A 15480-nucleotide genomic window follows, 5' to 3' on the forward strand; every position below is an offset into this window, starting at 1 on the left:
GAGCAACACAGTTTGCTCCATACTAAGGGTCTGCAATAACATACTATTGTCTTAAAACTAGTTTCCAGACACTATAAGGATACTAAACAGAAATCCTGTACTCATAAAACAAGTAGGCTTAACATATAAACCATCGGACATCATATTTGTCACATCCTTTTCCATGCTTTGGGAGGTGTCCTAGCCATGAACTTCAGTTGGGATTGGCTGATGTTCTTCGATGGGCTTGGCAGCACCCTCAGATTTATGGTGGATGGAGTTAGCTTAGGCTTTATTGAAGTAGCTTGAGAGTGTTATGAACTCACATCAGTAGCAGCAGATTTTCTCTTTGGCTTGGTGACTGTGGTCTTCTTTGCAGCAGCTTGGGATGGCTTAGAGCCCTGGCTGGAGATAGTGCTTGAGATAGTGCTAATGCTGGTGCTAGACTTGAATCTGGAAGCTCTTCTTGTGGATCCAGCTACTTTATTTGCCTAGTAAATAGCCACAAAATCAACTAAGCAGAATTATTCAACAGCTACTCATATCATAATCTTTAAATGCAATTAAAAAAAATGAAGCCCTAACTAACATGAGCAAAATAAATTAACAGTGCTTACCGATGCAGTTGCAGCTACTTTGTGCTTCTTTGGACAGGTCCGTTTGTTGTGACCTCTAGCAAAACAATAGGAGCACTTCTGATTCTGCCCTTTGCGAGACACTCCTCCCCGAGTTGGGTTCTCATCTGCAGCTTTATTACGTTTTAGTTTAGACCTTCCAATGGGTTTTCTGTAAACTGGTGGCAAAACGTCATCAAAGGGTGTCTTCTCCCACAGGTTGGGTCCATTCAAGGGATATACCACATGTTGGTAGCAGTCAGTGTAGGTTGATTTCTTGTAATAGTTTGCAACAAAGTTGTCAACGTTGAAGCACATCTTCCTGATGCAGGTCATTGCATGAGCACAGGGGATCCCGGAGAGTTAAAACTTCCTGCAAGAACACTCATGATTCTTCAAATCAACAACGAACTTCTCTTTTCCTCCATGGATACTTGTTACCTCATATTTATCACGACCAGCATACGTGCTCACCCACTTACCACTTGCATCAGCTTGTTTCTCAACCTTAATCCTGATACGGGGCAATACTTCTCTTGGGTATTCAATTATACGATCCCTATTATCAGCCCAACGCCTCATTATGTATACTCTGATGTCTTCAAGCATGCTGACTATTGGCTTCTCTCTGGCATCCACAATTACAGAGTTAAAGACCTCACACATATTGTTTACCAAGGTGTCACAGTTAGACCAGGTCCCAAACTTGTGGCGGCACCAATATTTGGTTGGTATCTCCATCAGGTGATTGTAGGCTCCATTATCAAGACTCTGTATTTCAGCCATTCTCCTCTCCCTCTCTTGTAAATAAGTAGCCTTTGCAGCATTCCACATCATCAGTTTTAGTTGCAGCCCTGGGAATCTCTTCCTGAAATTGCTGTAAAGATGTCTAACACAGAATCTATGATCCACTCCGGGAATCAGCTCATCAAAGGTTGGAACCAATCCCTAAACCCACAAGAAATAGTTAATACAGTAATTAGAGCAGCATGATATCTGTTATGTATAATTAAATCAGTTAATGCACAAACTCAGTAACTCATTACAACTCAGACCATATATCATATAGTACAAACACCAGCAAAAACTACAAGAACTTCTCCCTACAGTTCAAACACCAGCATACACTACTAAAACTAATACTAGGTTCAATGAAGTAGCTCCTTAAAACTAAGTTTAGAAATAAGTACCTTCTGTTGGTCAGACATGAAGGTGCAGCCCCTTATCTTGTCATACCCGAAGTCATCACACAGATTGGTAAGGAACCAGGTCCATGTGTCCTTCGTCTCTACTTCAACCACTGCATAGGCTATTGGCAACATCTGGTCGTTCGGGTCCCAGCCAATAGCAGTGAGAAGCTGACCTCCATATGGTGTCTTGATGAAGCACCCGTCGAGGCAAATTATTGGACGGCAAACCATGAAGCTCTTCTTGCATGCATCAAGGCACACATAGAGTCTTTGGAACTTTAGCCTTAAATCCACACCAGGTTTTGGTCTCTCAGAAGCAAACTCCGGTGGTCTCTCCACTTGCAACTTCACTGTAGAGCCCGGGTTAGACCTGAGCAATTCGTGACAGTAGTCATAGAGCCTCCGATACTGCTCAATGTACGTTCCTTGTAACTCATCAAGAGCAAACTGCTTAACCCGGGCAGCTTTAGACTTAGTCAGCTCTACATTCCACTTGCTGTATGCTTTCTTCATTAGTGTGGAGAGCTTTATCTTTGGATTCTCAGCAATTTTGTTTAGAAAGACCTTGCTCAACCATTTTGCATGCATAATCCCAATTTTCAACTCCCTAGAATAGCTATGCTTGTTGTGGCAGCTGGTGAGTTGCCATGTTTGCTCATTCTTCATCTTCCCACAGTATGCAAACCAGTTACAACCCTCAACGCAAATGACTTTCACTCTCCGAAGGTCAACCTTATCAAACCTCAAACCCCTCCCAGTATGTACAGCATAGGCAGTAGCACAATCTTTAAACTCCTCTCTTGATACATAAAGAGTTCCAATCTCCCACTTATACTCACTCATGTCCTTTAGCTGCTTGTGCAAGGGATACCTCTTCGCAACATTGTTGGCATCCTCATCATCACCAACAATAGGCACATCAAGAAAATCTTCTGATTCATATCCCTCTTCCTCATCCCCTAAACCTGCAGGTATCTTCTCCTTACCTCTGTCATATCCACTCCTACTCTCTTTTGCTGCATCAGTTTGGGTTTCAGTTGTGCCAGGCTCGAATGTATCCCCTACCCTGATGTCCACATCAACTAACCCCTCAGCCCCTTCCTTATCATCATCACTGTCACCAAACACAACCTCAGCAGCACTATCTTCTGAGCAATAACCATTTATGGAATCAGAACTCTATGAATCACTGCTGTCATCTACACCACCCTTGGGAGTATAGTCCTCATCCTCGCTGCCATCACTACCCTCTTCTTCCTCATCTGATTCATCTTTTCCATTTTTCTCACCCACATTTTTTTCCTCCACATTTGGGCCAGAATTTCTCTCAACTTCTCTTGCTGAATGGGCCTCAAATGCCACAATTAGGCCTGGCCCATTAGATCCACAAGCCTGCTCTTGCATGGTAGTTTCAGTACTCCCTAACATGTGTACATCCTGAACCTCTTCATGGATATCACTAGGTTTATGCACTACATACAGCTCCACCATATCCTCCCTAACCCCAATATTAGCCATATCCATCGCATCTTTGTCTGTTCGCAGCATCCTTAAGCCTTCTTCTGTACTCCCTCCCAGTGATTTGTACCACATTGCTGCAATGTCTTTTTTCAAATACCCTTGTCTGCTCACTATGTCATAAACCTCAATCAGGCTCCACTCATCTTCATTACAGTAGTCTATCACAGTTGTCTCCCCACCCAAATACTTCAAAAGCCCACCTTCAAGACCAAAGCTTCCATGGTGGTAAACTTTGACACTAAAATAACTCATCCTAAAAACTGCACACCCTGTTACATCAAATCAGCAAAGTGAAACTAGTAAATTCTTAAGCACAGCTTGAGTCACAAAAAACAATTCAATTCATGCCCTAACTAACGTACGAAGCGAACAGTTCTCTGGGAATACATAAATTCAAATAAACCCTAAACTGTAAACAACCTGCTATATGACATTTGTTCTTCATCCAACTACTAAATACAAACCCAACAAACAGAATTTCTTCCTCGTACATACCTTGTCGAAGAAAACCTCTCTGTCGCTAGACCAAAGGTGCAATTTTTCATGTAACACAAGGAACCACAACCCGCCAACTACCTTGTAGCCCCTCCCTGCAATCACCCTCGAAGAAGTGTCAGACGTGTGTGGTGTGGAGAACTGGACTGAACAAAGAAGCGTTGAGGTGCTCTGTTTCTTCAACATTTCGTTTTCCCATTCACTGAATGGAATAATAGGCGCGAAGACGCAGACGTGTCTCTCTAAACCATTTGGGCTTACAACCTCAGTGTCCACGTAGGTAACGGAGTTAGCAGAATGTTAACAATTTTGACGGTAGGACTACATTGACTACAATTACAAACGTTTGGTACACAAATAGGACGTTTAAAACGTTAGGGATAGGTTTGAGACTTACCCCAAACGTTGGGGACATAAATGATACTTTACTCTTTCATATATTTGGATGCAAGTGCTTTATTTTAAATACCAAAGCTAATTTAGGAAAATTTGATCCAAAGGCCTATGAATGTATTCTTGTTGGTTATTCCACAACTAGCAAAGTTTATAAAGTCTACCATCAAGATGCTAGAATCATTGAGGAATCCATACATGTTATATTTTGTGATTCTAATGCTATTCCAAGTGTTTTAGAAGATTGTGATGCAGGAAATCGAGTGGAAAATAACATGAGTGAAGCCCTTAATCAAGACCAATATGAATCTGTTCAATCTGCCCTTATCTCAGCTGATGCGGACAATTCTGCAGGAGACAATCTGATTTTATCTCCTGCAACTGATAAAATTCCTGGGAATGTCAACCAAACTGAACCATCTCAAGCTGAATCTATTCCTAAATCATCAAGGCCCCGTGAATGGAGATTTCTAAAAAACTATCCTCAAGAATTCATCATTGGGGATCCCTCTCAAGGTGTCACTACAAGATCCTCAACAAGAAGAGTATCGAAAGAAAATAATTTGGCACTTCTCTCTCAAATTGAACCTCAAATTATCAAAGAGGCTCTAGGTGATCCTTCTTGGGTCAAAGCCATGGAAGAAGAGCTACAGAAATTTGAGAAGAATCAAGTGTGGACTCTTGTACCAGATCCAATTGAAAAGAAAGTGACGAGTACTAAATGGATTTTTAGGAACAAACTGAATGAGGATGGAAGCATAGTAAGGAACAAAGCTAGATTGGTGGCACAAGGATATTATCAAGAGGACGGGATAGATTTTGATGAATCATTTGCTCCTGTGGCCCGAATAGAAGCAATAAGACTTCTCCTTGTTTATTCTACCCATTGTGGTTTTAAACTTTTTCAAATGGATATGAAATGTGCATTCTTAAATTGTGTGATTGATAGAAGTATATGTGGCACAGTCCCCTGGTTTTGAAAATAAAGATTTTTCAAATTATGTTTTCAAGCTTTCCAAAGCACTTTATGGTTTAAGGCAAGCTCCTAGAGCTTGGTATGAAAGACTTAGTTCTTTCTTTTTGAAAAATAATTTTCAAAGAGACACCACAGACACTACTCTATTCATTAAGAATTCTAATGATTCTTTTATTCTAGTTCAAATTTATGTTGATGACATAATATTTGGTTCAGCCGATGAGTCTCTTTGCACTGATTTTGAAAAACTCATGACTAATGAATTTGACATGAGTATGATGGGGGAACTTAACTTTTTTCTTGGGCTTCAAATTAAACAAACTTCAAATGGTATTTTCATTCATAAAGAGAAGTATGCCAATGAACTAGTTAAGAAGTTTGGAATGGAGAATGCCAAACCTATGGGTACTCCCATGCGTCTAAACTCTCGGTAAGAAAAGGATGAAACTGAGAAAGATGTTGATGAAACTAGGTATAGAGGTATGATAGGTTCTCTCATATATCTCACATCATCTAGACCTGATATTGTGCAAAGTGTTGGAGTATGTTCTCGATTCCAATCACAACCTAAAGAATTACATCTTTCTGCAGTAAAAAGAATCATTAGATATGTACATGGCACATCTAGCTAGGGTTTATGGTACCCTAGGTCTGATAAATTCTCTGTAGTTGGGTACTGTGATGCAAATTTCGCTGGTGATAGAGAGGATAGGAGAAGTACTTCTGGTATATGCTGTTTTCTGGGCAGTTCATTAAATGTATGGTCAAGTAAGAAGCAGTCCACAGTGGCTCTCTCCACTGTAGAAGCCGAATACATTGTTGTATCTTCTTGCTGTTCTCAATTATTGTGGTTGAAAATACAATTAGCTGATTAAATTGAATGTTGATAATATTCCCTTATTTTGTGATAACATGAGTGTCATGAATATTTCTAAAAATCATGTTTTGCACTCTAGAACAAAACACATTGAAGTGAGATTTCACTCAATTAGGGAACATGTTCAAAAAGGAAATATAAGCATTCAATTTGTTAAATTAGAGGAACAATTGGCTGATATATTTACTAAACCCTTTGGCTGAAGATAGATTTTGTAAATTAAGGACAAATTTAGGCATTCTGAGTTATGATTCTTTGTTTTAATTGTGCTAATGTCTTGTCTAAGAGTTTTGTTTTGCAGGTCAAAGAGACATTTGTTGGATAAGAAATGAGCGATCTGAATTTTGAAGTGTAGAAAAGGACATGGACCATGCTTGAATCTTATTACACATGTGGTTACTTGTGTTTTCTGAAATCTTTTTGGTCCATATGAGTTTTTGTCAAGGATACTTTAATTTTTTTTATAGCTCTGTTTGGTATTGGAAGTACTATTTTGCTATAGATATGATGTTGTTTTCTTTGAAACATTACATTAATTTATTTTCAAGTTTATTTCCACAATATTTCAAGAATGCAATCTTTGGTTTTCCCATACCTCTAACATATTGTTTTGCAGGTTCTGTTCTCTGTTTTATTTTTATCCACCTTGATGATAAAAGGGGGAGAAAAATGTATATATGAGGGTTGATAAAGCATAAGGCTTACTGAGATTCTTGGATATTAGTTTTGATTAGTTTTGTGTTTGTGAATTAGACTTGTGTTTGTGAACTGAACTTGTTTGACTCTAAGTCATTGTTAGTTCATGGATACTTATAGGTTTTTGTTGTGCTTTATGCTGATGAATTGTTGCTTACCATGATGCCATACAAAACTATTTTAAACAGTTTGTAATATTTGCTTGTATGAATTATTAGGCTTTTGTGCAACCATAGAATTTTAGATAAGCATATATGTACATTAGATTATTTTGTTGGCATTATTGATTGTATCCTTAGGTTTAGTGATAAGCATACATTAAGGGGAGCTACCCTTATGAAAAAGAGGAGGAGCACATCAAGTTAAATTGGTATCATCAAAGGAAAGTCTGTGAATTTTTTATATTTTAACTCCTTTGATTATTACCTCATATATAATGTTTGTCATCAAGGGGAAGATTGTTGAGTTAAGAATATGATTAATTTAATGATGGTGACAAATACTAATTTATTGGGTTAAATACCCAATTGGGTTTAATTATTTCATTTAGTGATGCAGGCCCAAAATAATTGTGCAGCAGCCCAAACCAATGAAACAAAGTAAAGCTTTGTTCAGATAGAAATCTATGTTGTTTCGGATAGAGCAACAAGGATAAAGAGAAGCCTACTAACTGTCCAGATCCATAAAACAAGTGGCTAGCTTCATGAGAAATCAAAGAGGACTTCAGGTCATAAACTGATGAATCAAGCCCATGATTCATAATAAGTCCAAGAAGAGATACAAGTCCATTTAATAAATTTGAATTGGTAGCAAACTAACACAATGCAACTCCATTTGCATCTAAACCTTTCTACCACCACTGAACCAAAATTCTATCTTTTCTCTCTTCTTTCTTCTCTCTTTCACATCACCCACCTGGTTTTTCCAAAAGCAAAAAATCAACAGCTGGGATGCTAGGTGTCCTTCCGGTATAACACAGAAAAGAAAAAGAGAGTTCTTCATTGCAAGCTTTGTCTTTCGGATAATACACAAAGAAGAAAAGGGGGAAGAAGCTTCTTAATGAAGAGGTCAAATCAACGAAGCCAAAAGCAAAAGGCTCCTCTAGCTTGATCAGAAGATAGAGGTAGATTGTTTCTACTTATATGCATGTTGATAGCTTGATTGAAACCTACCTTCTTCTACACATACCATTTTTAGGCATAAGAAAAGAAAATGAATTCATCCTATCTCTGTTGTGAATCAATGGATACAATTATTTTTTGGAGGCAAAGCACAAATCTAAGGGTTTGGATTTATCAAATCCATTGAAAATCTGTTTTCAAGGAAGTTGTATTACTTGTCTCTGATTTCATATCCCTGATTTTTGGGGCTGATGGAAGAAGGAAGAAGAAAGACCTCAGCTAGTCCTAGGTTCAAGAAGCTGACTTTGTGAAGTAAGCTCTTGATGCTGAGACAGAGCTCATACAAATAGAAAAATTACTTTAGTTTGAAGGTAAGGAGAGAGAACCAGAATCGAGTTACATTGAAAGCATTTCTAGTGAGAGTTCAACACTTTGGACTGTGTTTCTACATCAAAGAAATATACTGCCAAAATGAAGATTTCAGATTTCTATTTGTTTGTATGTCTATTTTGCATCTTGTATCTGATGTATCCCTTGCTAAGTTGGGTAAGCACTTAGTCTATTGAGAGTCTATGATGTTGCCTAGCCAAATCAAGCTTATGTTGAAGTTTGGTTTGTCCCAGATAGGATTATGTTGAGTCCTAAGGAATTGGTGTATGTAAAACTTGAAAATATAGTGAAAATTCCACCAACGTTGTGGTGGAGATTGGATGTAGGTTGCATTGTACAAAGCAACTGAACCAGGATATATGCTGGTGCCATCTTCTTCTTCTCTGCACTATTTTATCTCTCTGCGATTTATGAGACAAAACTAAATTGTCTCCTGCATAATCCTTCACGCAGACAAACAGAAGCAAAATTTCATTCCTTGGTTTTAAGGTTTAATCAATCAACTTAAAAGAAGGCCATAGATTCAACCCCCATTCTTTAGGCCATCAATAACCTTCAGAGCGGAATGAACTGAAATGGAAGTTCTCATTCCAGAAGTCAAATCAAATCGAATATTACACACTTAGGGCAGCTCCACCTCTAAGGGTAGCCGTTTCCTCTAGTGTACCCGTACGGTATAATAGATCCAACGTGTGGCCTACACGTTAGGCTAGCAACTCCTCTGCTAGCTGAGGTCTGAGCCAGATGCATCTAGGTTAACGTCATAACCGCCATTAACTATGATTTTCTAGTCAGAGTCTCCCAAACTAATCCAAACCAAATCACATATAACCATTTCTAATACTTGTAACATATTACTAATTTTATAAAAATAGAGTATATATAAGAATGCATATTAAAAATTTCATTAAAGTTTAATAAATACAAATAAGAAAAACAAGTATGCTTTAGAAAATATATAAATATTATCTCATGTGTATCTTTATAAAATTATGAGTTTTTTAGAAATCGATATCCATTCCAATTATTCAAAAATCACAACAATCAAATATTTTCAAATTCTAAAAATAATTATTCAATTTAAATATTGATAGTAGTATACTTAAAAATAATTATAGATATAATATCCACTCACAACTTGGTTCTAAAGAACTGGAAGCAACTCTGATTGCGCCACCGAGCTACCAATTGATGTCCAATAACTTTACAACTTTAGAAATATGACAATAATAATATTTGTAAACTAACAATGTTGTCAATTAATAAAATTTTACTCAATTTGATAGAAACCCCAAATTTCCTAACCATAATAACTCTAATTCGGATTCATGCATACTCATAAATATAGGGATGACAAAAATTGGGGATATAGCTAATTATTGAGTCAAAGAGTTACCTTAAAGTCTCAATAATAACCAAAACTCAAAAGTTGAATGCTTCCTTCACTCATTAAGTTGAAATTCTATGATTTGGAAGTTTTGAGAAAATGAGATTTTGAATAAATAGAGATAGAGTAGAGAAGAAAAAAAAAGTAAGATGATAAAGGTGAGTTTTTTTTGGTGACTGAAATAAACTAAACAAAGAAAAACAAAACTAACAAAATAAGGAACTGCTTAAATAGAGGGACAGTCCCGTTTAAGACTACTCTTAAACTCCTCCCAAGGTGAAAGAAGCTCCACATGTGAAAGTTGTAACTTCATCGCCATCTTTGCCATAGCATCTGCCATTGTGTTTGCATCTCTCATAATCAAACGAAAGTCAACACGCCAATTCCAATGCATGATATCTCTTATTTTGAGCACCAATGGATCAATAAACCCAAAACCATCTTGAGTAACAAGATTAAATGCTTCCACACAATCCGTCTCACAAATAACATCTCGTTGACCCACATCCCAAGCTAAGAGATATCCTCTCCAAATGACAAACAATTCTCCTTGAAGAATACTATTACTCTCAATCATTCCCAAACACCCCCTTTGCCAACTCCCATGACAATCTCTAATAACACAAGCAAAACCAACACTATCACCTGAACCAAAATAACTAGCATCACAATTAATCTTAAAAGTACCAATGGATGGGGGATTCCAAAAACCATGTAGAGGGAAGGGACATATGTTGTAATTCAAAAATATTCCTAAGCTCCTTTTCTGAAGTTAATGCCAGACAAATCACTTTTTTCGGAGGCCAAGTTTCATGAGGATTAAAGATGTCATTATTCCTTGCTCGCCATATCCACCAAAGTCCCGAAAAAAACTTGAACGGATGCTCTCTGCTATGATACAAGAACCAGTTCTTCAAATCCAAAGGATGACAAGAAATATCCAACATATGCCAGACAAGCTGAGCTTTTGGACAATCCCGAATACAATGTAAAACCGATTCCTGGCTAGAAAGACATCTTGGACACCTATCCAATGACGACATCCCTCTTCTAAAGCGAAAACTTGCAGTAAGAAGAGCATCCTTAAGACACAACCAAGCCAAAAACTTATGCTTTTCCAGAACAAGCTGACAAATTTTTTCACAATGGTTTGGTCTTGAAGATGATGCATTTTTATCAAAAAATAATTTTTCAAAACTAGCATCAGTTTTAATTGAATAACCGAAACCGGAATGTTCAAATGAGGGTTTTGTCTTTGAGTTTGATGCTTCGATTTTAGTGAATGATTTTTCAAAAACTGCATCATCCTTTTTCACATAATCCAAACCAGATTTTTCAAATAATGGTCTTTGAGTAGTGGTGCGTGAACTTTTGTTGATATAGAATTTCCTCAATTGAATGAATTCTTGTTGCAATTATAGTTCTAGACCAACAAAGAGTCCTCACATACAAAAATTTAGTTGGTTGTCACAAATAACTAACCCCAATGAAAATTAACCGAAGTATTTGGACTCCAGGTCATCTCCCTAGGAAACAATGTAATGCTTTAATTATTGGATATGAAGGGGTAAGGGGGTTTTGATTGGTAAGAGGGCAAGAAATTAAATGACAAGAAAAGTAAATTAAGCAAGTAATAAAAGAAATAAGATAAAGAACTCTTGGCTAAGACTTGGGTAATTGAGATCACCATCCTTGTCAACAAATCGAATATTGATAATCATGAGAGGCCAACCTATTAAGTCTACTGCCCAAAAGCTTTAAGTACGTAACGTTTGCTCCTAAGCTTGAAGTACGTCAAATAAATTTGATCACATCCACCCTTAAGTCCTAACCCTACCTACTAATTAACTTAGTAGTGAGTTAGCGTCAATGGGTGTCAAATTGATCACCATGGGTTCTCAAATCACCAAATCTATCATACCCAATGACTCAAGGTTACCCAATTCCCTTGGCTTAGGCCAAGAGTTGACAAAACTACTCAAAAATTAAAGAGACCATTTCATCAAACACATAGAGTGCAATAAAAGTAAGCATCATAAATTGCAAGAATAATAAAATCTAACAACTATTAAGTGCAAGAAAAGTAAGATCACGACTCAATTCATCAATAAAAAGAACATCAATACTAAATTGCATTAAAAACAAATCAAATCCAACATGAGTTCATAATCACAAAAGAGAGCAAAACGAGAAATTAACATCACAAATTAAGAAGAACAAGATGTAGGGATGAGAAATTATAAAAGAAACAATATGAGATCAAGTAATTGAACTTGAAATTAAGATAATCTACCCTAATCCTAACCTAATTCTAGAGAGAAGAGGGAGCTTCTCTCTCTAGAAAACTAACTAAAGACTCATGTTGGCTAAACTAATTGCTCCCCCTTTGCTTGGACTTCAATTCTGCATGAAATACACTCAGAAACAAGTTGGATTTGGGCCCGGGCAGCTCAGAAATCGCCCCCAGCGTTTTGCCTTCAAGTGGGCCATGTAAGAGTATTGGTGCGTGCACGCCATGTGCGCGTGCGCATCGATTGACAATTTCTCCATCCGCGCGGAAGCGGCAGGTACACGTGCACATCCATGGGCGAGATCTCTTTTGCGCGTGCACGCCTTGTGCGCGTGCGCGTCCTTTGATGCACTCCCAATCTTTGTTTCTTCATGCATTCTCCCTTTTTGTATGTTTTTCTCCTCATTTCTTCCATCCAATACTTGCCTTATGAACCTGAAATTACTCATCAAACACATCAAGGCATCGAATGGAATTAAAGTGAATTAAAATCACCAATTTAGAGCCTAAAAAGCATGTTTTTACACTTAAGCAAAATTCCAGGGAGAATTACAAAGCCATGCTATTTCATTGAATAAATGTGGAAAAAGGTGATAAAATCCCCCAAAATAGGTACAAGATAAATCACGAAATCGGGGTTTATCAAATAGCAAGTAATTTGTTCAAGTTGCTGAAACTATGTGCAAATTTTTCTAAATCATTATTCAACCCTTTAATCATTTCATTTAATCTTTCATTTTCTACAATCAGTTTTTCTGAAGTGTCAACCGTGTGCTTTCTTTTGAATTTTTCAATTTCAGATTTTAAAAATCTATTTTCTTCAACAAGATCAAAAGCACATTCGGTCTCCTTCACTTTTACTTTTAAAAACTCATTTTCACCTTTCAAAACTTCATTTTCAGATTTGCATTTGTTGTATTTCTTCAACAATTTTTCAGAATGGTGAGTGAGATCATCAACAATAACATGTAATTCTTCAAGAGATAAGTCATAGTAATTTACCTCTTCTAGTTGATCATCACCAGCTATGAAACAGACTTGAGCTTCATATTCGGAGTCATCTTCCTCATCCGAATCATTCTCTAGATCTTCCCAAGATGCCATGAGCACTCTCTTCTTTTCTTTCTTTGCCTTGTCCTCTTTCTTGAGTTTTGGACAGTTAAACTTGAAGTGTCCTACCTTATTGCAGTAATGGCAAGTGACCTTGATGAGATCCTTCTTTTTCTTCTTTGAACTTGATCCCTTGTACTTGCCTTTACTCCTCATTAGCCTTCTTAATCTCCTAACAAAAAAGACAAGTTCGTCATCTGGAAAACTGTCACTTGAATCACTCTCCCTAGGCTCAACTTTTCATTTTAGAGCCACTTCTTTTTTCTGTGTCTTGGCTAGTGTGTGTGGCTTCATATGCTAAGAGTTTTTCTCTCAACTCATCATAGGTTTGTGGACTCAGGTTGTTACTCTCAGCTAGGACAGTGGCTTTTGTTTCTCATTCTTTTGTAAGGCTTCTAAGGACTTTTCTCACTAGAGTTTGTTCAGTGTGTGTCAAGCCCATAGTATCAAGGCTATTGATGATGATTAAGAATCTCTCAAATATCTCATCAATACTTTCTCCATCCTTCATGGTGAACAATTCATACTCTTTTCGCAGCATATCAATCCTTGTTTCTTTGACTTGTTTGGTGCCCTCGTGTGTAACTTGGAGTTTCTCCCAAATTTCTTTTGCCGTCTTGCATCTAGATACCTTTCGGTATTCCTTGAAGCTGATAGCAGAGTGTAGCAAGTTTATGGCTTTATCATTCAGCTTCACCTTCTTTTTGCCATCATCATTCCATTCGGCTTCCTCCTTTGGAGTCACCACTCCATCAGCACTTGTCTTTGTAGGGATTTTAGGACCATTCACCACTATCTTCCATATGTTGTAGTCAATTGATTGAATGAAGATCCGCATCCTTTCGTCCCGGTAAGCATAGTTCTTCCCATTGAAGAAGGGATGCCTATTATTGACTGGCCCTCTATTAGAGTGTAGGCCACAGTGGTTGCACCCATGTTGTTTGCCATTGGACCTTTCCTCCAAACTGTGAAGCTTGATTCTTAAGACCTAGCTTTTGATATCAATTGAAGGTTCTTGATAGCCTAGAGAAGAGGGGTTGAACCTATGTCCTTCTTTTAAGTTGATTGATTAACCCTTAAAACCAAGGAATGAAACTTTGCTTCTATTTGTCTGCATGAAGGACTATGCAGGAGACAATTTAGTTTATCTCATAAACCATAGAGAGACAAAATAATGCAGAGAAGAAGAAGATGGCACCAGCATATATCCTAGTTCAGTTGCTTTGTACAATGCAACCTACATCCAGTCTCCACCACAACGTTGGTGAAAATTTCACTATACTTTCAAGTTTTACATACACCAATTCCTTATGACTCAACATAATCCTATTTGGGACAAACCAAACTTCAACATAAGCTTGATTTGGCTAGAAAACATCCTAGACCCTCAATACATTAAGTGCTTACCTAACTTAGCAAGGGATTCATCAGATACAAGATGCAAAACAAAAATACAAACAAATAGAAATCTAAAATCAACTTTGGCTTTTCTCGCCAAGTTTCACTCTTTGCCTTTTCTCTCTATTTGGCTTTTTCAAATGCCTCACATTTATGGCTTTTCTCTCTCAAGAGAAAACAAAGAAAGATAAACATTGAAATAAAATAATAAAATAATAAACCATGAAAGATATGATGATTCACAGCCGTGAAGCTATCAGATGAACCAACTTTAGAACTTTCTATGATTGTTCTTCATTTTGGCGGTATGTTTCTTTGATGTAGAAACACAGTCCAAAGCGTTGAACTCTCACTAGGAATGCTTTCAATGTAACTCATATTCTGGTTCTCTCTCCTTGCCTTCAAACTAAAGTAATCTTTCTATTTGTATGAGCTCTATCTCAGCATTAAGAGCTTACTTCACAAAGTTAGCTTCTTAAATCTAGGGCTAGATGAGGTCTTTCTTCTATTACTCCCAAAAATTAGGGATTTGAAATTAGAGACAAGTAATACAACTTCCTTGAAAATAGATTTTCAATGGATTTGATAAATCCAAATCCTTAGATTTGTGTTTTGCCTCCAAGAAATAATTATAGCCATTGATTCACAACAGAGATAAGATGAATCCATTTTCTTTTCGTATGCCCAAAAATGGTATGTGTAGAAGAAGGTAGGTTTCAATCAAGCTATCAACATGCATATAAGTGGAAACAATCTACCTCTATCTTCTGATCAAGCTAGATGAGCCCTTTGCTTTTGGCTTCATTGATTTGACCTCTTCATTAAGAAGCTTCTTCCCCCTTTTATTCTTTGTGTATTATCTGAAAGACAAAGCTTGCAATGAAGAACTCTCTTTTTCTTCTCTGTGTTATACCCGAAGGACACCTAGCATCCCAGCTGTTGATTTTTCACTTTTGGAAAAACCACGTAGGCAATGTGAAAGAGAGAAGAGAGAAAAGATAGAATTTTTGTTCGGTGGTGGTGGAAAGATTCAGATGCAAATG

The 15480-nt window shown here is 37.3% G+C and overlaps 2 protein-coding genes across 2 annotated transcripts; both read right to left on the reverse strand.

Moving 5' to 3' along the window:
- LOC107641265 lies at nucleotides 957–3985 on the reverse strand. Its single transcript, XM_016344760.1, has 5 exons — nucleotides 3800–3985; nucleotides 3663–3681; nucleotides 2974–3573; nucleotides 1784–2931; nucleotides 957–1541 (listed from the first exon to the last, which is right to left on the reverse strand). Exons 1-5 carry the CDS (start codon nucleotides 3983–3985, stop codon nucleotides 957–959), a joined length of 2538 nt encoding a protein of 845 aa, XP_016200246.1.
- Nucleotides 13416–13877, reverse strand: LOC107641266. The gene has a single exon (XM_016344762.1). The coding sequence runs from the start codon at nucleotides 13875–13877 to the stop codon at nucleotides 13416–13418; it is 462 nt and encodes a 153-aa protein (XP_016200248.1).

The sequence above is a fragment of the Arachis ipaensis genome, chromosome B05 (genome assembly GCF_000816755.2).
Source record: "Arachis ipaensis cultivar K30076 chromosome B05, Araip1.1, whole genome shotgun sequence".
Lineage (NCBI taxonomy): Eukaryota > Viridiplantae > Streptophyta > Magnoliopsida > Fabales > Fabaceae > Arachis > Arachis ipaensis.